General features: G+C 39.5%; 1 protein-coding gene across 43 annotated transcripts in view; it reads right to left on the minus strand.

The window, feature by feature from the left end:
- Positions 1-24,916, minus strand: part of LOC310840285 (dystonin-like) — a 298,340-nt gene that overhangs the window by 43,794 nt on the left and 229,630 nt on the right. For 37 of the 43 annotated variants that reach the window (XM_083729601.1, XM_083729632.1, XM_083729623.1 and 34 more), the window contains 16 exons: positions 24,468-24,638; positions 21,867-22,033; positions 21,294-21,453; positions 20,738-21,064; positions 20,404-20,488; positions 17,543-17,784; positions 16,758-16,964; positions 13,610-13,729; positions 13,357-13,464; positions 12,376-12,594; positions 10,708-10,911; positions 9,452-9,683; positions 9,116-9,342; positions 7,223-7,345; positions 6,614-6,715; positions 2,173-2,274 (listed from right to left, as the gene is read on the minus strand). In XM_083729601.1, coding sequence (XP_083585727.1) covers positions 2,173-2,274; positions 6,614-6,715; positions 7,223-7,345; positions 9,116-9,342; positions 9,452-9,683; positions 10,708-10,911; positions 12,376-12,594; positions 13,357-13,464; positions 13,610-13,729; positions 16,758-16,964; positions 17,543-17,784; positions 20,404-20,488; positions 20,738-21,064; positions 21,294-21,453; positions 21,867-22,033; positions 24,468-24,638 — 2,796 coding nt within the window. The remainder of the gene's footprint in view (positions 1-2,172; positions 2,275-6,613; positions 6,716-7,222; positions 7,346-9,115; positions 9,343-9,451; positions 9,684-10,707; positions 10,912-12,375; positions 12,595-13,356; positions 13,465-13,609; positions 13,730-16,757; positions 16,965-17,542; positions 17,785-20,403; positions 20,489-20,737; positions 21,065-21,293; positions 21,454-21,866; positions 22,034-24,467; positions 24,639-24,916) is intronic. The other 6 variants (XM_083729610.1, XM_083729608.1, XM_083729606.1 and 3 more) reach the window with 1 other exon arrangement.

A 24,916-nucleotide genomic window follows, 5' to 3' on the forward strand; every position in this document is an offset into this window, starting at 1 on the left:
ACCTGCACCACGTTGAGCTCTTGTTGCATTCACCCTGCCCCTCTTGGTAAGCAGCATGGCAATGGAAAGAGAGGTGAGAAACATAGCTTGTTGGCTGTGACAATGCACACGCACACACAGAGAGATATTAATGTCTGCATTCATTGAGGGTTAGAATATAGCTTTACCTGTACAACAATATTTTGTGGCTTTCTCTTGTTCGTTGTTATATTTCCATGACTGTTGACCCAGTCTGCTCTGACATGGCTGTTGTTTTCTACAATTTTTGGTGGTGTTATTTCATGTTTTATTGGATTTATACTTTAAATTCTTTTAATTGTTTGACACTCCTGTGGTTATGGAGTAACTAATCAATGTAATAAATAAATTAGCTGAATCCAGAAGAGCCTACCCCTTGTATTTTTACATGAGTCGCAGTTCTGGGCATGCCTTTTGTTAACATCTTTACATTTCTGAATTAGATGTGATTATAAATAAATACAGAGATGTGGAAGAACGACACTTCAGCAACCAATCACCAATGTGAGAATATGCTCAAGGCTTTAGCGACATTAGTTTCCCCACCAACTGCATGACTTATGGGATTTCTGTTGCTAGAGGAATGTTGCTAGCCTTAGAGGAAATGGCAACAGCCATTCCAGGGGTCATATCCCAGTTTCCAAATGCACACAGCAGCATGGAGCTCAAGGCAGATGGCATGTGGATATGTCCATAATACATCCTTATTCAAAATATCCCTACAGTGTTTGCAAAAGGCATGGAGGAAGAAAAACCACCCAACGGAGAATTTTTTTCATCTGATATTAATTTTGGTTGTGGAAAAGACAAACTCTATATCATGAGTTTTGAATGTCAGTGGTTGATGTTAACAAATGCTTTCTCTTTTGTCAAAAGGCATTTCTTCAGAGCTTTAAAAACATGCTTATTGAGAAGGCTGTTAAACCTGTTAAGTACAGGGACCCACAGACCAAGAGCAGCTATGCAAAACCAGATGAGCCAGGCACAGAAGAGGAAGGGAATCCTTTGCACACCCGAAGCTTGTTGAAGATCCAAGGAAGAAGGTTTCATCAATGACTTCTTTCTGCCCTCAGCACTCTCTGCAAGTCATTGGGTGGCCAGCCAACACTCCCTGAAGCCTCCCTGCTGTGACCCATTCACAAAATCCTATTCCTTATCCAGCCTAACATCTTTTACCAAAGATACACACTGATTCAATAAGAGAGAAGCTTCCCTCCACCCTCCTTTCTTTTTTTTTTCTTTTCTTTTTTCTTCTCCCCCTAATGCCTCAACAAATGAAATGGATTTGTAAAAATGTTACACGGGGGGGGGGGGGAAATACGAGGCATTATACTTACACTGTAAAACAAGAAAACCCTTAATAAAATATATTTATAAAAAAAAAAGAGAGAGAGAAGCTTCCCCTTCACCCCTGTTACTATATACCCCTGGGTCAAGGTGATGCATCACTATCACCACTCTGCCCTGTTTTGATAATCTCTTAATCCCCGCTTTCATTTTTAGAAGTAATTTCTTAACCCTAATTTTCAGTCTTCAACCCCTGCTGAGAGACAGGGCTTAAATATTGGCGGTTAAATTTCCTGTTTAATTTCCCAACATATTCAAGCCCTGCTTTGCACATACAATAATAACAGGGCTGGAGTGGATTCATCCAGTCTAATCTTGTGCCCTAAAACAGGATATCCTATACCATCTCTGCTTCCTGTGCAAAGCACACAGCAGCATCCAGGTATTATGAAAAGAATGAGTCATATTTCCATTCCAAATATTGCTTTTAGAGTTGGCTGGGGATTTTGCTTTATAGTCCAGTGGGCTGCGGTGGAAATGAAGAGATCTATGAATGTTTAGGACTAATCCATGGTATGAAGAATGACAGGCTTTGCAGGAACTTGTGCACATTCTAAAAGGGAAGCTGGGTGTCATAAAAGTAATTGATGCAGTGATGAAAAAATAACCGCTCTTGAAAAAAATCCACAATTAACTCAGAGAGGAAACTGATGTCATATTACTTTCAGACTCAGAAAGGCTGTAGATTTTTAAACAACATGCCCATACGAAAATAATTTACTTTTTGTTACAGACTGAATGCAAAGCGATTTGGAACACTAACACTAACAGAAAGATGTACATTCATAAGAAGTTACTGTTTCATACCTTCATTTCTTCTGTCTGTTGTTTTACTGTTTCTAGGTCTGTTCCAACTGGTGACATCGCAGCTAATTTACTGCCAGCGATATCCACCCAGTCAAAGATGGCCTGTAAACATATTGAATAAGAATAAAAAAATCAGGTAAAATAGTAGTCCAAGCAATGCTATAGCATAGCCTCATAGTAGGTGCAACATAATAATAATTGATCTGTGAATGCCACTAAGTACTGTGTATTTCCTACTGAATAAAACTGTATTACAGGCAACAACTGTTTCATGCTTGTCTAATATGTGCATAACTGTGAACATGCGCATCACCACAACCTGGACATGACCTCAAAGGGGGGGGGGGCAGAGGCATAAAGGGGCAGAGTGGGCTTATGCACACTCCACTGATGCGCACGGGGGTCAGGAACATAAGCCCCCCCCCCCACAAAACAGTTGTTGCCTGTTCAAAGAATTTAGAATTTTCTTCTGGGTTTTTCCACTGTGACAACTTTTTGTGCACTTCTTTTCTGAATATAAGAGTTGCCAAATATTTTAATCCCCAGAAAACCTACAATTGGCACATCAATGGAGAATCTTGTGGCGTCTTATGAACCAACCAAATTATTGTCACGTATTTGTTGCAATCCTCTAATACCTACCTGCGAATAAGTTTCATTGGGTCATGCCTAGTATTGAACTTTAAAGTGCCACAAATCTCTTTGTTGGTTTTGAGGTAACAGATAGTGTGATGTAACAGATAGTGTGGCTGTCCTTCTGCAATGTATGAGTCAAATCATTTATTAAAATTCTCAAGATATCTGAAGGTCTTTAGAGGAAGCTCAGAGGGTGATATTCTAGTTACAGATAGGTAGCCGTGTTGGTCTGCCATAGTCAAAACAAAAAAAATTCCTTCCAGTAGCACCTTAAAGACCAACTAAGTCAGTTCTTGGTATGAGCTTTCGTGTGCATGCACACTTCTTCAGATACCAAAGAGTGATATTCTAACACTCTCCCAGTGCCATATCTATGACTCAAGATGGGTAAAAATGCAGCAGAGGGAGCCAGATTTTCATAACATTCAAGGACATTGCATAACACTGGATAGCAAAGGCCACTTCACTCCCCGTTAATGAGGTGTGAACTACTACCGGGGATCATGCATCAGCTGTGCCTGAGCAGTTGTGTTCACACTTCACCTCCAACTTGGCAGCAGGTATTACATTTAAGAGCATGCATACATGTGCATGTCAATATATCAAAGAGCACCTCTCCTACCCCAATAAAATCTAGGAACTAGCCTGCTTAGTTCCATTTGGTGGGAAAGATCCACATCTTTTTGGAGTGTGCACTGCTTCTGCAAGTTTCTTCCAGACATAATGTCATACTGGAGACAATGCAGGATAAACACTAAGAAACTGGTGGCTTTTAGGTTAGGAATTAAAGCCAAGTAATGAAAGCTGAAATATAGAAATAAGCATGTTGCTGGGACCCTCTGGTCAAATACAGTCTTTTTAAAAAACAAAAAACAAAAACCAGAGTCTAAAAAGTAATTGGGCATAAGGTTACGATGTTCTCCTGCCTCTTAACATTTTACCATGGTCCAACGTGCAATGCAGTTTCTAATGCAGAGATGGGGAACCCTTTTTCCAGACTGTAGTCCACAATAGTGAGCAAGCCCAGAGGCAAAGTGGGTAAAGCAACTAATCTACAGTTTACCTTCATATAGCAGACTTGATTCTACACACACTTACACACTCCACTCCATACTCTCATCCAGGTTACTAAGAGGCACTATCAGAGTTCAAGAACACAGTCCAGCCAGGCAAAAACACTCAAAGTGGGTATAAAGTAAGGTTGACTGTGACCTGGGGGAAGCAGGTGCAGTTGAAGGTGGGTGGCCTGGGGTGAGTGCAAAGGGCCAGGCAAAGAGGACTGGAGGGCTGCTTTGGTTTCCCCCACCCAGGACTGAGGGACCTCATCCTTGTTCCAACAGGTAGTTAGTTATTCTGTCTTTACAAGCAATGTATGTGATCCAAAGCAGTGAAACGGGAACCTCATTTACAATTTACAAATGATCCAAAGATCTGCTGAGCAGATAAAATTTAGCAAGGCCAGTCATTAAATATGATAATTTTGGAATATGTGGGATGTTGCTCACTGAATAGAATCAAATCACCATTAGATGTTATGGATGGCAACATGAGAACAGGCCTTCTCTGCAGTGGCACCACATCTGTGGAATGCTCTCCCCAGGAAGGTTTGCCTGGCGCCTTCATTATACACATTTTAGGTGCCAGGCAGAAACATTCCTTTTTAACCAGGCCTTTGGTTGATTTAATTAACATCCTATGCCCTTTTAAAATGTGGTTCTTTGGGGGGGTATTGGGTTGTTGTTTTTATTTTGATTATATATTTTGTGGTTTTATATTTTGATTTTGTTTTGTGAACTGTCCTGAGATCCACAGGTATGGGGTGGTACATAAATGCTAACAACAACAACAAATCAATAGGAATATGTTCAGATTAAAACCTAGTTATAGGATCAGTTACAATCACATAGGTAAATGCTATAAAATTGACCTTCAAACCTTGTGATATGGAAAAGCTATCTTTATTGAAATAAGCAATTAGTAATCTTTCTAGAATTGATCTGTTGATCAAAAAGCGACATGTAATGCTTATATTGTACAGTGGTGAGGGGAAAAAAAGAGATGTTAAAAATTGAGATAAACTACTTTTAACATTTCTGTTCTTAGCACTGTTTAACCAATTCTTTTTTAAAAAATGCGCTTGAAAAATCATCAGCTAAGTTTAGCACTCCTATTACACACCCAGTGTACCTGAACTATAACCTGAACCTTATCAATAGATGGTTAGGAAGCTAGCAGCCATAAAATGTGAAGATATTCAATTATAGACATGCTTCTATTGGAGACAAATTTCATGTCAACTACCATGACATACCAGCAAATTAAAATGTATAGAATCTACCAAGTGAATCTTCTGTCCAAACTAAAAAAGGACCTTGCAAAAAAAAGCTTAGCCCCCCCCCCTTTGGTTTGAATGTCACCATCGCATATTTTGTCTGAGCTAAATGTATCATAGTGACCAAACTCTTTCAGCGGAGGTTCTCTTGATCTACTGCTGCATCCTTATTTAACTGGCATATAGGTCTTGAACAGATGCAACAAAAAGTCATGGTTTTTCATTATGTGAATGATCAGCAGCAAGTCTCATGTGCTCCTCATCTCCTTTCCCCCACTTCAAACATGAAGTGGTATAAATGTGAAGCTTTCATTACCGGTTTGTAACAAACCATGGTTTCCTGTTCCATCAAAATCTGAGAACGTGAGGCATCCAAACCAGCATTTGATAATTTGCTCTAACCCGTTTGTTACAAACCACAACTAAAGCTTTACATTTGTTCCTCCAATGCATAAAGGGGAGGGAAATGGAAGAGGGGAAAACATGTGAGTTTGATGATTGTCCTGGTTTGCACACATAACAGCAAACCAAGATTTGTCGCTACATCTGAACTAGTCACAAGGAAAAATACCTATGCATAGGTCAGTATTGTGCCCATATGATTTTCCTTCTACAGCAGCTCAGGGTAGAAAGAAAAAAGGGGCGGGGTTTAATTTTAAAAATGCCCCCTGTGCTGTGGCGCTCTCTCTCTCTCTCTCTCTCACACACACCCCCCCCTTTTATGAGAAGAATATGCTAGAAGACCCAATCACACATCTCCAATGTAGCACACTGCATGACCCATAACATTCATTTAACTTTGTATGGTTCATGCCCTCATATACATATTTATTAATTGTTCATTTAGAAATTTAGCTGCCCCACCCTGTGTTTTAGGGGAGAGATGGAGAACCTGGGGCCCTCCAGGTGTTGCTGGGACTACAGTTCTCATAATTCTGGAGTGTTGGCTGTGTGGGCTAGCACTGATGAGAACTGAAGTTCAACAACATCTGGAGGACCACAGGTTCCCCCAACCTCTGTTTTAGGGGAATGCAACACTATTATAAAATCAGGATCAGTAAAACCAACAGAATATCCAATAACATCAAATTAAAATACTCAATTCCACCAAAAGCCAGCCCGAACAACCAGGTTGTCTTGTGCTGCCAGAAAGAAGAACATAGGCTTGCATTTTGCCTGAAAAGTCCTCATCATACAAACTTGGTATAGTAATAGAAAAATTTGGGGTGCTGTTCCCAAGCAAATTCAAAAGTTGACGATCTAAGAACTTGCAGGAGGATGAAGATGAGGTCACAATAGTATGCAACCATTAAGTGCTTTATAGGTTAAATGAAAACCAACATTTTCAATTGTTCTGAACCAACAATTCAGAATCAAATCAGGGTCTCTGGCTAATTAAAAATGTTACCCTTAAAAAAGAAAAAAATAATATTAGATAATGCTTGTAAATTTTAAAGATTAAAATAACCTTACCTGCAATCCATCTTGATACTGAACAGCCGCTTGCATTGCTTCCTCAAGCTTGTCAACACGTTCTTTCCATGCTTTATTTAAAGCATCCCAAGCAGAATTTAGCTGCATTTTAAATGGAGATTCAGTTGAATAAAGAACTGGAAGGTAATGTCTATAACCTATATATTAAAATTTAGGATTGACATTGGATTAAGGTTTCTCTATCTGCAATATAAAAATTATGCAAGAGCTTCCCTAATGCTATAATAAGAGCAAGGAGCATCACTAAATCTAGGTGGATATGTCTCTATCAAGTACCAGGATTCCATCCACCCAAGTTTTTGGTGGCTTATTACCATACCATAGTTACATATGTGGATGGTTCCACTTATCAGTGCAAGTTAACCTATGAGCTTCATAGGTTTATTTCAGTTCTGCAAAGTGCCTTGAAGGTTTCAAAATCAAACCAGAATCCAGTGTGGTGAATTTTACTTTTGACTCCCCAAAGAACCCTGTTTGTTTCCCAAGTATTTAAATTAGGCACCATACATCAATTTAAAAAAAGAAACACCATTCTATTCTATCCATTTCATATGGGCATAAAATGCCAAACAATTACATGACTCATACCTCATCTATGCTCTTGTTGACTAATGGTTTGTCAGGTTCTCCACATGCTGCTATCAGTTCAGAGCCAAGGCTTACCACTACATCTAAGTCTTCTTGTAACCCATCTATCTCTTCTTTAATAGTCTAAAAAAGAGAAACAAAATTTTAAACTTTCCATAATATTAAATTTATTATTTAAGATTCATTCAGAGTGGCAAACATTATTTGCTATCCATGAGTGTTTAACTAGCATAGCATAAGATCAAGCTGACCTTAAATTTTAAAAATATATTGCTTTATAAAGAAGATGACAACATGAAGGAGGGAGTTTAAGAGTAGGCTTTTCTTCACCCATTGGGCAGATGGTTGTTGTGGCAGGGGCTTAACAATTCCTCTGTATCCAGAACATTACAGGGACCAACATATCCACCTGCTTAGAAAAACAGCTTTCAAATTCAATAGGCTAACATTGTAGCCATACAGTATGGGAAAATGACACCATAATGCTAAGAAAATAAGGTGAATATTAGCCTCCTTTTAAACAAATTAGTAGGTCTTGCTTATGAATATTATCAAATAAAAGTGCAATGTCTCAATGTCACATGGTCCCAGGCTGCTATTATTTCCCTGTAATGAATGTTTATGACTTTTGTGAATAAAGGTTGGAAACCAGAGCTGTTTTAGGCATGTCCAATGGCAGTGAGATTATTTTATTCCCTCTCTTCCACTTTATCCCACACACATCCTACCACAGCAAATCACAAGTGGCTTAGGAAAGTCCTCTCACTTCAACAGGCAATACTGGGGAGGGGAGGGGAGTGGCTATCAGAAACGTAACCAAAAGACCAAACTTGTGCAGTCATTTGAACACCAAGTTGGGAGGAAGATTGGCCTGGGTGAGAACGGATAGTCTTCTAAAGGTGATTAATGCATGAATTTTTCCCCACTCAGTGGGTGGAATTCAACATCACACTATGCCAATATTCCACCAGCAAAGGCATTTCTGCTTGTCAGATGCAACTATCTCCCTTTTCCTCCTTTTCCATGCTGTTCTGGGGGTTCCCCTGACCCTCCAGAGCAGATTTTTGGGAGGTGAAGGGGGAGAAGAGGGGTGAATCTCTATTGAGCGAGTAGAAGTTCTTGTGCTGGCTTCCATTAGCAAACTGGGTTAACTGAATCCGGCCTAATGCTTGAATCATCATTAGATGCCTTATAAGGACACAATAGTCATCAGAAAGAACGCAGAGTCCTGCTGGGTTGAGGCCAAAGGCTTATCTAGTCCAGCATCATGTTCTCACAGTGGTCAACCAGATACCCACAAGCAGGACCTGTGCACAACAGCACTTGTGAATCCCAGGAGCTGATATTCAGAGGCAAACTGCCTTTGACATTGGAGGTAGAACACAGCCATCACCTTTCATTATTACTTCAAATGCATTTTCCCCCATGCAAGTCTTTTCATTCAGCAATGCATAGACTCTGAAGAGAAAAAAGGGCATTACTGACTAGTGCAGGAAGGCAAAAAAATGCAGGCCATGATTACCTGTAGCTATGCATTTGTTACACACAGGGATTTTTGTTTCTTAAAGAAGCAAAATAAATCCACACAGATGGTGCTGGACTCTATATCTAGTCCTGTCCATATATAATGGGTAATTAGTTCCCACAATGTGAATGAGCTGTGGAGAACCTTGCGCTGGAGACAAGGAGGAGGTGGTTCAGTGTGGCTCATTCACATAGCTGGAAACAATGGTTTCCTGTTACATCTGAACCAGCCATGATGATTTGTAAAGGAATTTCCACTAAACATAGCATAACAATATAGTCCAAACTACTAACACGCTTATACATGATTGCTAAGAAATATATGGGAACAGGACAGTAGTCTAAGCCCAACAGTTACATTTTACCTACCTCTGCTGCTTCTTGCTGTTGCTTTACCACTGAAGGATCAATTCCAGCTCCTTCTAGTTCTCTGATAAAATCCTGCGTATCCTTAATAGTGGCTATGAGAGCCATGTGATCACACCAGAACTTCTCTGCTAATTCCATTGCATCAAGCAATTTGGCCTCCCTTTCCTCAGCCAGGGTATGGATGTCTTCCCACATAAAGACCATTTGATCCAACTTATCCTGAACCACTAGGAAGCAAAATATACAGGGGCAGGTATATAAAGTTCTGCTTCTTAAACGGTGCTTGTGGAAAGTTGTTCATGCATTTATTTTGAAATGTAAAATTCTGAAGTCTACCTTTAGCAGAGATGTCCTTATCAGCGCCTTCTGAACGGGCAATCATCTCCTCCCCACGCTGCTTGAGGGTTTCATAGACTGGCTGAAGTTTTTCAAGGTCGACAGACACATTCTTATTTTCACCGATCTGTTCTTTAATCTTCTCAACCTCAGCTGAGATGGAAGGCGGTTGCCTCAAACGTTCAACAATGCGTTCTAGGCTCTCAGTGGTCGAATCTATCTTGTCATGGAACTATGCAGACAAATGGGGTGGAGGGAGAGAAGACTGGGTGAGTGACAGATTATTAGCAACATTTAAAAGGAATTGGGTCAAACCAGAAAAACCCCAGTTATAGCTGAATGAACATGCTTAAAGCATCCTTAACTATTTTTGTGACCTTTTTTTTTGTCTTTCTCAACAGATTTATGATCTTAGTTTAAGCAAAATTTATGCTTCCCAATCAAGGTGTCCAAATCATATCTGCTTGTTAGTGAACTAGGCAACTTCACAGTACAGACCAATTGTTATCTGTCTCATCATCACCATGTATTAATACTATGTATTAACAGTTTCCTGAACATAGTTTTATAACACAGAGGGAATAACACATTTTTTCTTTTACCTATCCTTAGCCACAATGTGTTGTGTCATTTAAAAAATGTCAGCAATTCACATCATTAATAAGTTTTATCTAATAAATATCTTACTGCATTGGTTAATTACTGTTAACATTATGTGGCAGTGATTAATAGACATGGTATGAACATAAGCATCTAGCTCCTAGGTAGGTAGGGTCAGAAAACTATAATGCAGTAGCATTACATTGGAAAGTTGCAAGTTGCTTCATGCCAAGTCTGACCAACAGTCAGTCACTGTCCCACCACCGCTATTTTTGACAAAGACACCAGGAGAAACCCTGGGCTGTCTTGACACCAATTAGCCTCTTTGATTGTGTGCATGCATGAACAAATCACTATTATGTAGGATACTGGCTTTATTATTCAGGGAAAAACAATTTTGTAGTTCCCAAATAGGATAAGAATATTTCCATTTTTTAATTATGCCTTTCCTTCAAGGAACTTGATGGCACATGGGGAAGATTTGATTCACCAAAATACAATGCCCTTAATTCTTTAACAGATAGGAAGAGCAAATTTATGTGCAATGATGGGAGTATTCACATATTTGGTGACGTAGTGTCTTGGCAAGTCCACTATGTACCTAAAGTCTATTGATTTAAGATAACAACATCCTGCAGATGGAATCTAATTGTTACCTGGGTAGACTGAGATATGGCTTCGTCCAATGTCTGAGCTCGCTTTTTGACATCTTCTTTAATTTGACTATAAAGGGCATCAGCTGCTACATACTTCTCTTGGATTGAAAAACCTTCTCGTGGGCTCAGTTCCAGAAGCTGAGGTCCGGTTTTATTCATCTTATCTATATGAGGCTTGTGTTCAGCAATCAACTCTCGCAGTTGCTATAGCAAAGCAAAACACTTATCAGTATCTAACCCTTACATCGCCACATTCCAGCTGTCTGTGCGTCCAACACGTTCAGCTGGCAAGGTGGTCTAAATAAACAATCCCATCTGCATGCTAAGACAAAGTATAACTCATACTGGATATATCCATTTAGCCTTATTGTTGTGTTTTCAGCTCTAAGCATATAATGTTTCCTTTATACTAGAAAAACAGCATTTTAGTCAACCAAGATATTTAAAAGTACAGAATCTGGGAAGCAAAACAATATAATTAGTCAAAAGTATTCAGCCAGTTGTCCGGCACTCTAAATGATTTATTAAGTAATGGCATTCCAGAAGATGCCAAATTGTTTAAATATGATTATAAATAGCTCGCTAGGGCTCTAGAGCTGTAACAAAAGCAAGCAAATCAAACCTCCAAGGTTACATCAAGGAATCATATTAAGATCATCCAATATTTTTGAGACTCACAGAAAATGCTGTGCTTTAAAATGGAAGCAACACATTGTTGCACTTTGTTCAGCTCCTTTTAAAGCATAACTTAACGGAACAAACTGTTATAGTTTTAAAGTTCACTTTTAGAAAGTGCTTCTGGGTACTTTTTCTTTTGTTTGTCTCTAGTTTCTGTTGAATTCAGTGTGCCTTCACTACTACTCAATGAGGCTTTAGCTCATTTTTCTACCCAGAACACTCTCTATAATTAATCTCCAACTTTGCTAATATGAAGACAGCCATGTTTCTCGTTATGGCTGCACTCTGCCTAGTCAGGAACCTCTGTCTTTTGTTAAGGCTGACTGAGTAACTGCTGGACTTTCTGTTTCCAAAATTGGGGGTCAGCCATCACTTCTTTCCCCAAAATCCTGGGTACAGACTGAGTCTGCAGCACCTAGTCCAATCCAGCCTGCAATCTCTCTTAAAACTGAATCTAAATGCAGAAGTAGTGGCCACAACCATTTTTGTTGTTTGTTGCTGTCCCCCACCCCCTTTTCCCTATCCTCTGCTTTGCATAACATCCTGACTAAGAGTTCTGGAGAACTCAAAAGATTGTGATACTTTGGCTGGTCCAAATTAAGGTGTTACCCAACTTTGGATTTTTGATTTTTTTTCCCTTAGGGAACACCACAGCTTGCTTTGCATTCCAACTATTTTGGATACTGTTGAACATTTTTATTCCTTAAAAAAAATGTAAATAATTTGTTCAGAGTTAGGCCACTAATTCACTAATCCACTTTTCACAATGATCGCTCTGCCTTGAGAATAATCTCAAACTTGTGGTTATATTAAAATAGAAAATTTTTATTTCATAAGAAAATGGATTTTGGGTTGTTGTTTTTAACAGAGAATAAAAAATATGTAAAATCTGATAAGTATTGGTTGGTTTGGTAAATGCGACATGCTAAAGAGAGGGCTGCACTTGACCTTTGGAATTAACAGCATTTTGTAAGGCGACTTCAAACTTACCCGGTGCTCTTCTTGTTGTTGCTTTAGGGTTTCATATTCAAGAGCTGGTGCTGGAAGCTGTGATATTACTGTTTTTGTTTCCGTTAGCCATGGCCAAATCTCTTCATAAGTCTCCCAGAACTGACTGGCTAGAGACTGAGCTCTTTCTAGCTGCAGGTTCCTCTTAGAGTTCATTTGACAGAGTATATTATACTTCTGCAAGAGGTCTTCCAGCTTCTTCTATTAAAGAAATTACCAACAAACACCAGCATTTATATTTTGGTTGGAGACATTTACAAGATTACCATTGTGGCAGGTGACTATTCTTGATATAACGGGGTGGGCAATCTTTTAGTCCTTTAGGAGGCAAGTAGGCAGGTGCTTAGGGGAGGCATATCCACCAAGGAGTTCTGGATTCAGCATTCTGGGTCCAATTCTATGGAACTCCCCCCGGTTGATATCAGGCAGGCCCTCTTTCCTGTTGAATTTCGAGTGTTTACTGAAGGCCTTTTAAAATTTCAACAGGCATTTCAAGTAAGTTTTAAGAACATAAGATGAACCTGCTGGATCAGGCCAATGGTTCATCTAGTCCCCCATCCTGTTCTCACAATGACCTGTGGAAAACCAGCATGCAAGATTCAAGCACAAGAGCACTTTCCCCTCCTCTGGTTTCCAGCAACTGGTATTCAGAAGCATCGCTGCCTACAACTGTGCAGAGAATAGCCATTATGGCTAAAAGCCATTGATAGCTTTATCCTCTATGAATTTGTCTAATCCTCTTTTAAAGCCATACAAGTTAGAGGCCTTCACTGCCTCCTGCAAGTTCCATAGTTTAACCACGCGCTGCATGATGCAGCCAACTTGAGGCAGCTTAAGCTTTCAAGGCACATTTCAGCCCCCCTTACATAATCTTAGTGGGCTCCAGCGACATGGCTTGGGAATCCTTTACGCATGCAGATTTTCAAAGTTATTGGTAAGGAAGTGCAAATCATGCTCCATTACCTTCATGGTTTGTTTGTCCTCTTCCGTGCATGTCTTCATAATCTCATCCCCAGATGCAACAAGCTCTTCTATTGTATCCTTGTGTTTCAAAATCTCCATGGTAAATGCCTAATTACATAATACAATACTCTGGTATTAGGAATATGAGGACATAGAGCAAAAGCCTGCACTATAATGGTTTGAAAATTAAATCATGGCAGAAAAAGTAATGGCCATTAATTATTGCATTACAGATGGAATCACATTTGTTCACCTTTTGAACTTGTAGCTGAGCAATGGTCTGGTCACGTTCAAGCCTAATGTCACCCAGAGACATCAGTTTATTTTCTGTTTCCTCGACCCAGGCTAATTCAGTGTCGGCTGCTTGATCAAACTAAAGAAAACACAAAAAAATAAAATAGCAATTCATAAAAAAAAACCTCCAACTTGATGGGTAGAGGGTTTAAATGGAAAAGATATTTCAGAAAAGACATTTGATAAGATTGAGAGGTGGGGATCATAGCTCAGTGGTAAGACTGCACTGGTTACATTTACACAGCCTCAAGTTTATGAGAACCTGTTTATATTTTAGATATCAGAACCAGTAAAACCCTAAATTGCAAAGCTGCCTCTAGGCCAGTTCTAAAATAGTGGGTATTTTAAGCTGCAATTCTAAGGGAGTTGCACATAGCTAAGAAAGTGTGTCGCAACACCTTCGGGAGGGGATAGAGGATGAAGCGATCAAGGTGTCAATGGCAACAAGATAGTGCCTATTAACTTCCCTGCTAGACCATAAGCTTTCCACAGTTTGTGCATTTAGACCTGGAAGAGGAGAAGTGGTCTCTTCACTTCAGAGATATGATGGAGGATGAGAGAAATCTGGGTATTTTTAAAGGGACAGGAAAGGCAAGGCAGAACAGTGCAACATGATTCAGTGGCATTTGTCAAACACATACAGAGTCAGAAAGGTAAAGATTGTAAGCAGTGGGCCAAATATCTTTGAAAGGCAAGTGTGATGTCTCTGTGCAAAGCTCAAAAGTATACGAAATAAACACAGTGATCATTCACACATTATATGCAACGATATAATTTTCCTCCCTATGCTGTGATAATTTAAGGTAATAGGAGAAAAAAACTTGAAATTGAAACAAGTAGCTTCAAGCTTGCTGATGAATTTTTGTTCAGCAGCTGCTTGCTAAAGTTTCCCTTTGAAGTTATTTTGTTGAAGAATAATGACTTTCAGGTCAGCAGCACAGCATCCTGGAATCAGTGCTAGTGGTTAAGAGTGTGAGGCTAGGTGTCTCGTTGCTGTGATTGAATATAATGCAGCTTCTTATAATACCCACACAGTTTATTCTTATTTTAATAAATTCTAGGGCTCTCTGTGACACTGAGGAGTATATCAAAATCAGCTTATTTCAGAAGTGTTTTACAAAGAGGAAGCAGGAAATGTCAGAGCCACATTATACTTTATACTTCAACCGGAATTTTCTGTCAAAATTCTCACAAACATCAAAGGTAATATTAATACTTGCTTTTCTTTAAACATCTTTTGCTCTTGTCCATCTTTAAGATTATTTCCCTGCCTCAATAGAGAGATTATTTTTTAGTTAGGCTAGATCAATGGCATTAAAATCAATGGGCAGCAAAATAGGAATTGCTTCTTGGTAGAAGTTGACAGTCCAGTTGTGCAAACGCAAGTCATGAGTATCTATAGCATACACATATTCCCCCCCCCCCGAAAATCTTATCCTTTCAGAGACCACTAGTGGATTTCTTTCAAATGTCATTTTCCAAACATGCATGGGAAAAGAGAGCAAGTTTGTGCCCACTGAGCTTCCCCCCACCATGACAATACTACTGGCGGTACCCTGACTTCCACACTCTGGGGGAAGGTTCTAAAGAAGGGAGAGCCCGCTGTATGAACCTAGATTAGCACCCTGATCACAAAGGGTTCTGACAGAGGCAGAGCCCTACACACAAAGCAGACTCCTCATTTCAGACCTTCCCCTTCAATATGTAGATGGCGCAGGGGAAGGCAAGCCAGGGTCTGTTATCCCACTAGACACTGCTGTCATATGCAAATGTTCCATCCTCAACTTTGTTTCTTCCCCTGGGCTCACCAGACCAGTTCTCAACTGAACTTGAGAGCTTTGGAGAACTTTGAGAGCCTTCCCCATCCTGGTTCTTTCCAAATGCTTTGAAATACAGTTTCCATCACTGGCCATACTGACTGGGGCTGCTGCGATCTGGAGTCCAAATTATATTGAGGGCACCAAGTTAGAGAAGTCTACTGTAGCACAATACCTGAATGGTCTAGTTTAAACAGACAAATAAATATACACAACAAGTTTCAATGTGAATCATGTTCCTAAAAGAAAGAGGTAGAGAAACTGATATGGTGGATAACTTTTATTGGACCCACTCATGATGGTGGGAGCATATGTGACCTTTAGAGGCCATCAAAATTCTTCATTATGTCTGACGCTTTCAACATATGCTGGTTGAACAAGAAATAACCCTATTAAGCTGCTTGAGAAAGTTGATAATTTACATGTTTGTGTTGACAGAGTCACTTCCAACTGAAGGTGAAATTTAATGGATAAGCTGTCATATCTTATTCTTTAATTATGAATCATGACTGAAAAGCAAGTTACGTGGGCTGAGGTTTCTCCATGTTTTTCATGAGTAATTCTTTATCACACTGTTTAATCTATTTGAAACAAGCCACAAACATTTGCTGTCATCTCACATTTATAATCAGAGAAGGTACTTTTGGCCTGAACATTCTGTTTTGAAAGAGAGGCATATAAACTGAGTCATACTAAATTAAAGGGCCAACAAATTAGAAGCTCTAAAAAAGAAAAATAAAACCTTCGAACAAAACACTGATGTGTATATTAAGCCCATTTTAATGTTGCCCACAACTGCAAATAATGTTTATATTTCCTGCAAAACTGCATCCACTGGCTACTGTACACATCTTTACTTCAACCATTCATTTACACAAGCTGATATATGACCTACATAGCAGCATAAATAATAAGTTACAGGGTTTGAGTTTACAATTCTTTCTGTACTGAAATTCCCACTGAGATCACTGCATGATGCCACTCGTAATGCCTCTCAGTATGAGACTGATCTGTAATTTCTGTGTCAACTAGAAGACAGATGGCTACAACAATGACTGGATTTGCTTTGGTCTAGGACTCATGTCTGACAGCTATGACCAAGCTCTTTTCAAGTTTGGCCCCAGTTCTTGCAAAGACGTAGCATGCATGTGCCAATAATAGGAACAGCAGCCTTTTCTTTTGGTAGGGATTCCCAGATATATACCTGGATGTATTCCTAGAACAGATAAATATACATATTTTTTCCCCCTATCACACATAGACTGAAATGAGAATTAGGGACATTTTTACCTGCTGCGATCTGAAAATGGCAGCATCAATTTCTTCCACCTTCTGAGTTATAGTGTCGCTCACTAATCTGTACCGTTCGTTGTCTTCTGTGATCATTTTGTCTATCCCTTCCCTTGCTCTCCATGGCACCAGTTCAAGCAAAGCACTGCTGACTTCGTTAAGAGTGTCCAGTAAACTTTTATTATCTTTTGCTTCTTTTTGCAGTGCCTAAAAAGGAATATTTAAGGTAAACAAATTAAAAATAACACATTGGCGCAGAAACAAAATCTGCACAGCTCAAAGGTTCCACCCATGGGGCTTTTTTGGTTTTATCCTTCTCCCATCTTCAGTTTTTTTTTATTTAGTTTAAAAGTACATAGTTGAAATGCTACAGCTGCAAGCCAAAGCTATAAATATCACTCTTTTCAACTTGGCTACCTTTGCTTTTGTTACAATCACGCTTGGGACCCCCTAACCTCTCACACTATCAATATAAATAAATAAACAAAGGACCTACCTACATGATGCTGACACAAACCTCTAAACTAATAAAAGGTGATAGTGCAAAAGAACAATACCCCATCTCTCTCTCTCCACCTCCCTCCCCTACTCTGAAATGCATTCTTGAAATATGATAATGCTTCTTGCTTAGCTGGTGAAGGGATGTGCATGAGGTGTAAATATATGCAAAAATGTCCCAACTTCTGTGTAGCTTTACAAAGGGAAGTGTCACACTTGTTACTCCACCCACTGGCATGTGGCCCCCGGAAGGCTGTCCACAAGCAAACACAGCATTTTACGCTCACCTTTTGTCTTTCTTGCGCTTGACTTAACTCTTCACCTTTGGGGACCTGCGCTTCATACGACTGTAATTCCACCTCAACTTTATCCAGCCAAGTGCAGAGTTTCTCATGAGCTGACTGCAGCTGACCAGAAAGCTGTAGAGCCTGTTCTAAAGTCTTGGACACATCAGAACTCAGCTTAGTTATGTCCTTGTACCTTGTTTTAATGCCTTCCAATTTATCTTGAATTATGACAACTTCATCACCTGCAATGTGAGAAGGGTATTTAACACACTAATCATCTAAAGCGACAAGGATGTTTTTAGTGTTTAAGTCCACAGGTGAAAATAGAACAAATATTTCATCCTGATCAAGCTAGTTTTCCTTCTAAGCATGGAAGCTTCGCTGTGCACATGCAACTTTAGCCCACCCCACCCCATCCCTGTCTTATTTTAGATTGGGCTCCACCAAAATAAATCTAGGTCAAGCCTCAGCCAATCAGGATTCTCTAGGTCAGGAATGAGGAAACTGTTGTTGGACCACAACTCCCATCTTTGCATGATTATTGGCTGGCTCTGATGGGAGATGGAGTCCAACAGCATCTGGACTCCCTATCCCTGTTCTATGCACTGGGTCACGCCAATTAAGTCATCAGTACAAGCTGGGAGCCCTAATGACTTCTGAGTAGGTGACAGGCAGTATGGTAGGCAGAGCTCAGTATTCATGGCTCAGGGTTTTGCCTGCTCTGAAGTTCAGAATCGGTCTCTCTGAATATGGGAATAACGTGCTAGCATTCCAAGCTAAGGAGCAGATGGATGGCCTTTCCTTCTAACACCGCATGGCAACTTTATTTGACTATATCTTTAAAAAAACAACCAACTATGTCTTTTCTCCAATATACATGAAATATTGAGATTTTGTTGTATGTACAGTAATTAAATTTAATCCATTAAAATAAGGCAGGTAATGAATCAACTGACAGCGCTAATTACAATTAAGAACATTTTCCTCTTTGAGTGGCTATGTCCATGCAATTTCCGTTATACAGAGAGTAAAAGTCAGAATTGAAACTGCACTGTTCGTTATACTATATGTTTACCTTTCAGTGAACAATTCAGGTTCTAATTCTGTAATTCATCTCCTTCTCTCCTCCCTCCCTTCTTCCCAGCCCCAAACTATGTATATCTTGGAGAGTTCATGGAGTTAGAGACTGGAAAATTTAGAAGATGTTGGTCTACAAGCCAGACATGCTGTGTGCAATTGGAATGCAACTTTCCCACAGTACTAGGTCCACTGTGGGGGAAGCAGCCTCTCTCACAGCAATAGGTAGACTAATTACTCAGTCCATTTTTAAAAAAAAACTCCTTTTTTTGCATTTACTACAACATTCTTCTATATAGCTCTTTAAGCAGTCTATTTACTCCTTCCTTACATCTACTGGCTGAAATCCAAATGGACATGCATCATGATACCACACATTGCAAACTGCTTTAAAATGCTGAAGTGCTACTCAAAAATCATAAAATAAAGAACTATTCAAACTATAATCAAATTCTTCCAGAACCATGCATATTCAAGTTACAGGTGAGTGATCACACTCTTGTTTGCTCCAAAACGTGTCCAAACTTTTCAAGAGTTTCAACTGAATACTGTACTATAAAAAAGTCTCAAGCCGCTTTTAGTATTAAGCTCAAAAATTTACGAAGCTTCTTTGTCACCCTCCACTGTACTTCATTTACAAATCCCTGAACCCTAAGACTCCCCAAAATTTGGGGGTCTTGTCCCTAGCAGAACAACATTTCGTGATGAGACCTTTAATGCGAATAAGAGAAATAATTTCCAGAGGCAAAGAAATGATCTATATGCTATTTCTATAAAGGATAAGGCCTTCCCTCTCCCTGACAGAAACAACACATGGAAAGTTAGTTTCCTGTCAGGCATTCTGGGATTTGTAGTTACTATTTTCAGCAGGAAAATATGCTCTGTCAAGGGCTGGTAGCATTTTTTCACTGTCTCTCCCTTTCCCAAAATGAAGTCTCTGTTCAATGGGACAACAACTCTTACCTTCGCTGTGGGATCACTAGCCATAGTCCTGAGCTCATTCAAAGAAACACTGGGTCAGTACCTGCAGTATTGCCCCGGGATTTTGAATACGCTCCACTCCAGAACAGTAGCAGCTAACCACTTGTACTGGCTCATAAGATCACCTTACCCTATGGCCTCTTGGCTGATCAAGGAAGCAATGGACTAAGAGAGGAGAATGGGAAGGAGCAGAGGCCAAGTCTATTGTTCCCCACAACAATATTAAAGCTGGATCCAGTGTGTGCTCAAAATTCACAGAGGGCGAAATCGAGAAGGCTATTTTACCATATATTCCCCAGCAGTAGAGTGAAATTTTCCAACTGTTCAAACATCTGTTAAGAAATTCTCTTCTGAGAAAATTCCTATCAGCCCTAAATTTTCCCAATAGCTCTGCACAGTAGACCAGTAGAATATTACAGCAGGAAGGCTGAGGCTGAGTTAATGGTTTGCCTAATGTCACCTAGGAAGTTCATGGCTGTGGTTAAATTTGAACTGAGGACTCCCAGCTCATGCTCTCAATCACTATGCTACACCAACTCTTATTACTGCTTTCTTACCTGGGAGTAAGCTCTGATGATCTCAGTCATGCTTACCTCTGAGTGGACAGGTATAGTATTGCACTGTGAAACTTTATTACACACTGCAACCATAATTTTAAACTTATCCCATTACTTATTAACAAAAAGGTTTTTTTTTAAAATGAGCTTTAAAAAGGTTCCAGTAGGAGTCAGTGAGCACCCAAAAGTTTCTACTTTACTTGTCTTCGTTGTCATAAATCATTAATTTCCTCATGGCTTTCTCACCTGTTGTTTGTTTGAGAAGTTCCAAACCATTTTGTATAGCCTGATCAACATTTTGCTTTCTGAGCAAAATCTCTTCTTGGAGAGCCTAGAAAATTTTAGAATGCTTTTATCATCAGAGAAGTCATCATTTAAAATCTATAAAACTGTAAGTCTATAAGCAGCCACTTATTCTCTCAGAGGGAGAATTGGAGCAGGGTGCGGGGAGGATAAAGGCTTAAAAATAAATGAATAGGATACAGAATTAAACGACTATAACAATACAAAAAAATGAGAAGTAATATGAAATAGTGCTTAAAATGGTAAAATAAAATCAACAGAAAATAAATGGAAATACCAGCATTTCAGTTTGTTGTTTCACAAGCAAGTCAGTATTGTAGTCTTGGACTGCCAGTTTGCTCAGTTTCTCATGTACTTCATTCAGCCAATTCATCAATTCAACTTCATCCTCTCCAAAAATCTGAGCATTGCAATAGGCTTGCTGTAGAAGCTGAGCCCTACTGCCACTTTTCTCTCGAATCTCAATGTATTGGGCTTCTGAAGAATCTAGTTTCTCCTGTACCATTTCCTTGTCTTCCTTGGAGCTCAATGCCTTTAATGCCTGACCAATATAAATAGCTTGCTCCAAATTTTTGTTGCGAGTGGCGATGTCTTCCTCAAAGGCCTAAATGAAGTTTTCAAAGTAGTAAGAAAAAGAAAAGAAAAACAAGCAAACAAAAGAAACCATAAAACCAAATATGAAAACAACTCAAGAACAACCAAAAGAATATAACTTTGATGGTAAAAGAAGAATATAAACAAAGTAATAAAAAAATGTGTTGGGGGGAATACTCCATTTTTGGTTTACAAATCATAAAATAATTGCCGCAATGAAAGGCACATTAAGATCTTACTTTATGTTGAGAAATCTGCTGTTGTAGTTTGGAAGCCTGTGTTCCAATGGGTTCTGAATTTGAAAGCCTCTTTTCAGTGATGGTTAGCCACTCAACCAGTGGTTCTAAAGTTTCATGGAATTGCTGTGCTACAACTGAGATACCTTCCAACTGACGATTCCTACAATATGTGAAAACAAAGCACATTTTGTGGGATGAGGGATGTATGAAATGCTAAAAATTTAAAACCAGCGCTTGGAAAGAACTACTTTGGTTTAATTACGTTCAATGAATTACTTTGAAAATCTCTGAACTACACCTAAAAGTAGTTCCCATAATTGGAAGATTATGGGAGACATCCACTTTACTACAAGAACGGGTGATTATGTGATACTGATTTCCCCATACTATTTCACTGAAATTTCTAAAAATAAAACTTATAATATACTCAGAGATATTTTCTCATTTAGCTTCAAATGTGAATCTTACAGTTAACTGGATGAAAATGTTGCTATAGTTTCAAATTAGTTTCTAATGCTGTATCACGGAGTACACCCTACAGTACCCCTAAGTGAATGCAAACATTTCAGGTACCTTGTTTCTGCTTTATCAAGCAGTGCATCCCATCTGCTATCCAGGAGGCTCAGCTGTTTCAAGATCTTCTCTTTATCAGCGGGCTCTGCTGACTCTGCAATTTTCTCCCCTTCACGCTTGATTAGTTCAACAGTGGGTCTGCGGTCATCCAGCAATCTCTGGAGAAGCTGGAGACAAAATAATCAAAAATCAAATTGCCAGGAAATGACTGTTCACTACAAGGCTGTAAAAAGATTAAGAGGCAGATTCTTCAAGGTCTTGTTTACTGGCAAAAAAAGGCAGGCTTAAGGGAACAATTTTCTGAGATGGCAGGAAATTGTGAGGGTGCCAGCAGTCTTACAATGCAAGTGCCATAAATTGCATAAATAAGTAATTTCATTATGAGAGCGAGCAAACTGTGCCAATCTTAGCATCGGTTGTAAAGGTCTAGCATCTTTCATTCAGATTTCTTTTCAATGCTATCCTGGAAGCCTCTGGAAGGGCTACAGATATATATGCCTTATATGAGGTATGATGTTGACATGTGCAGGAAGAGGGGGGAATCACAGTGGGACATTTTATAACACATGACAGTGCTGGGAACTTTTGGGGAAGCTTTTCCATTTTGGAAAGAGAAAAGATGGGAAATTTTCCACTTCACATAAGAACCCTCCCCATCTTTTCAATACGCTGGTGATGTTTGCAACTATCCACTGCAATCCAGAGAAATATCTGTTTGTTTATATAGTGCTCACCTTTCGAAACACTTGTGGCCGCATTCAATAAGATGAACACAATTCAGGGCTTAATGATGCGCCTAAGACCAAATTATTTTAACAGAGAATCAAACATGTTATAACATTCTCTGGATTCTGTCCCAAATTTTCAGTACAAACATATGATCATTTTGGAGATTATTATGTTGCGCGCAGCTGCAACTTTGGATACTCACTTTGGCCAGACAACCTGAGGACTTGATTCACTAAGCTTCATGCAGTGCTCTTCCCTGAGGGTTGCCTTCTATGTTTCAGCCAAAAATCCCCCCTTCTCTCTCCTACTGCCTTTTGTTAAGACTGCTCAGAGAGCACAACTTCTCTCTGATGCTGTGCATGCTGCGACCTGCTCTTCCCTTGCTCATACGTTTATTTTGAACAGGAAAGTAATTATGGATCTGGTTACAGAGTTTGATGTGCTGTATTTACGCCACAACTGCCAATTCAATATTTAATATGAACCTTCTCTTCCCCCCCTTTTTAAGTGAGGGTCTAACAATCCATCAGCAACTGTGTTACAAACAATTGTTGAACAATCTGAAGCAGGGGTGTTTGACATTATTAACTGAAGATACAGGCACACCAAGATGTTACCCTAAATCAAAACAGATTCTACAAAACTCTAGAGACAGAAGTCAGGAAGTAAGGGGTGGAGCAGAAGCTGACACCAGGCACAGATTTCATCCCTTGCTAACCCATATGTATAGGCAACTCATGTAAGTGCACACTGAATGGCATATATGGGAAAAAGAGATTAGCTGAGAAGGGGTGGGGTGGAGGGTTGTCAAAATGATGAAGGAGGATTGAAGCCCTGACAAAATTTTGAACTTTATTTCAACTTAAGGGAGTAGCTCTACAATGTTCTTCCCCCTGCCCCTTTTCACAATATCAGTGATGTCTTTTCAAACATCAGATTGCTTTTGATCCTTGAAATAATTGTTTTTGATGTGCATCCAGTGAAATGTACACGTGCATGAAATGATGCCAAGAACCAGCACAGATATTCCAGAGTTTTCCTTGCAATATATACAGAAAACTGGTCCAATGAAATGATTGTTTGTGCTATACATGGCCTCTGTCCCTCCCAGTCTGCACCAGCTCCCCGCATTTCCCAAAGAAGTGAAGAAAACCACATTTCCCCGGACAAAGGATGCAATCAATGCCTGGATGGGAGGCTGCCTGGGAACGCCATTGAGTTCCATGGTGAAAGAAGAGCGGGATATAAATTTACATACCAACTATTTATTATATTTCTTGGTCACTTTTCTCATTGAATGAACCAAAGCAATTGAGGGCTCATCCCACACTTTCGCTTGCCTAGCCACTTTTCCCCAGGAAAACCCGCTGTCTACCACTGAATCTGAGCCATACAAGTAAAAGGCAGGACTAACAGATCCTGTCCCACTACTATGCTACAGTCTGGATGCCTCTGTTAAAATGAGTGGAGAATTCCAAAATGAAAGTATCAAAGGGCAAATCTTTAAAGAGAATTTCAGAGATTGGGTTGAGAAAATTTGCCCTTCCCCTGAAAAAAGCCAAACACATCCCCCACAGAAGCATCCATGACAACCATCCTAAGTGATGGGATGACAGAGACTATGGAAAGGTATTTTTTTCAGGTTCTTTTGCAACTGCACCTCTTATAGCACACGTCTAATACACACTCAGCCACACTGTTATCCAGGCCGTCACATGTTATTACTGTTATTAATTACCCACTAATCATCCTAAGGCCCCGGGTGGGTTACAACATTAACACACAGCTTTAAAAACAGTTTAAAATACCCCACTGAGCAGGTGACAGAGAAAATATAATTAATCTAAAGATAGATAAATAACTTCCACTCACTTTCTGTTCCTGTATTTGGGCCTTCACAACTTTGAACTCAGCAGATGGAGGCTTTTGATTAGCCACAAGGTCTTCTGTGTCAATAAGCCAGCTAAGGATAGATTCGACAGCATCTTGAAACCTCCCACAGTGGAGCAGTGCCTCTTGCAACTGGGCTGCTCTTTGAGCAACCTGACAAACAAAACAAAACAAAACAAAACAAAACAAAACAAAACAAAACAAAACAAAACAAAACAAAACATTGTAAATATTATCCTCTTCCCACAATACCTCTTTCCATCTTTCAAGTCAATCAAACAACCCCTAGGGAAAATAAGAACAATTTAAGGCTAGCAACTCCTAAACTATGAAGCTCTTCACTGACTTGAGTGACATTCTGTGCACTTCGGCAAATAATTAAAATTGTCTTAATACAGGTATGAACAATACAACATTTTGTAGCAGTAGGT

Source organism: Podarcis gaigeae, assembly GCF_964106915.1.
Source record: "Podarcis gaigeae genome assembly, chromosome: 3".
Classification (NCBI taxonomy): domain Eukaryota; kingdom Metazoa; phylum Chordata; class Lepidosauria; order Squamata; family Lacertidae; genus Podarcis; species Podarcis gaigeae.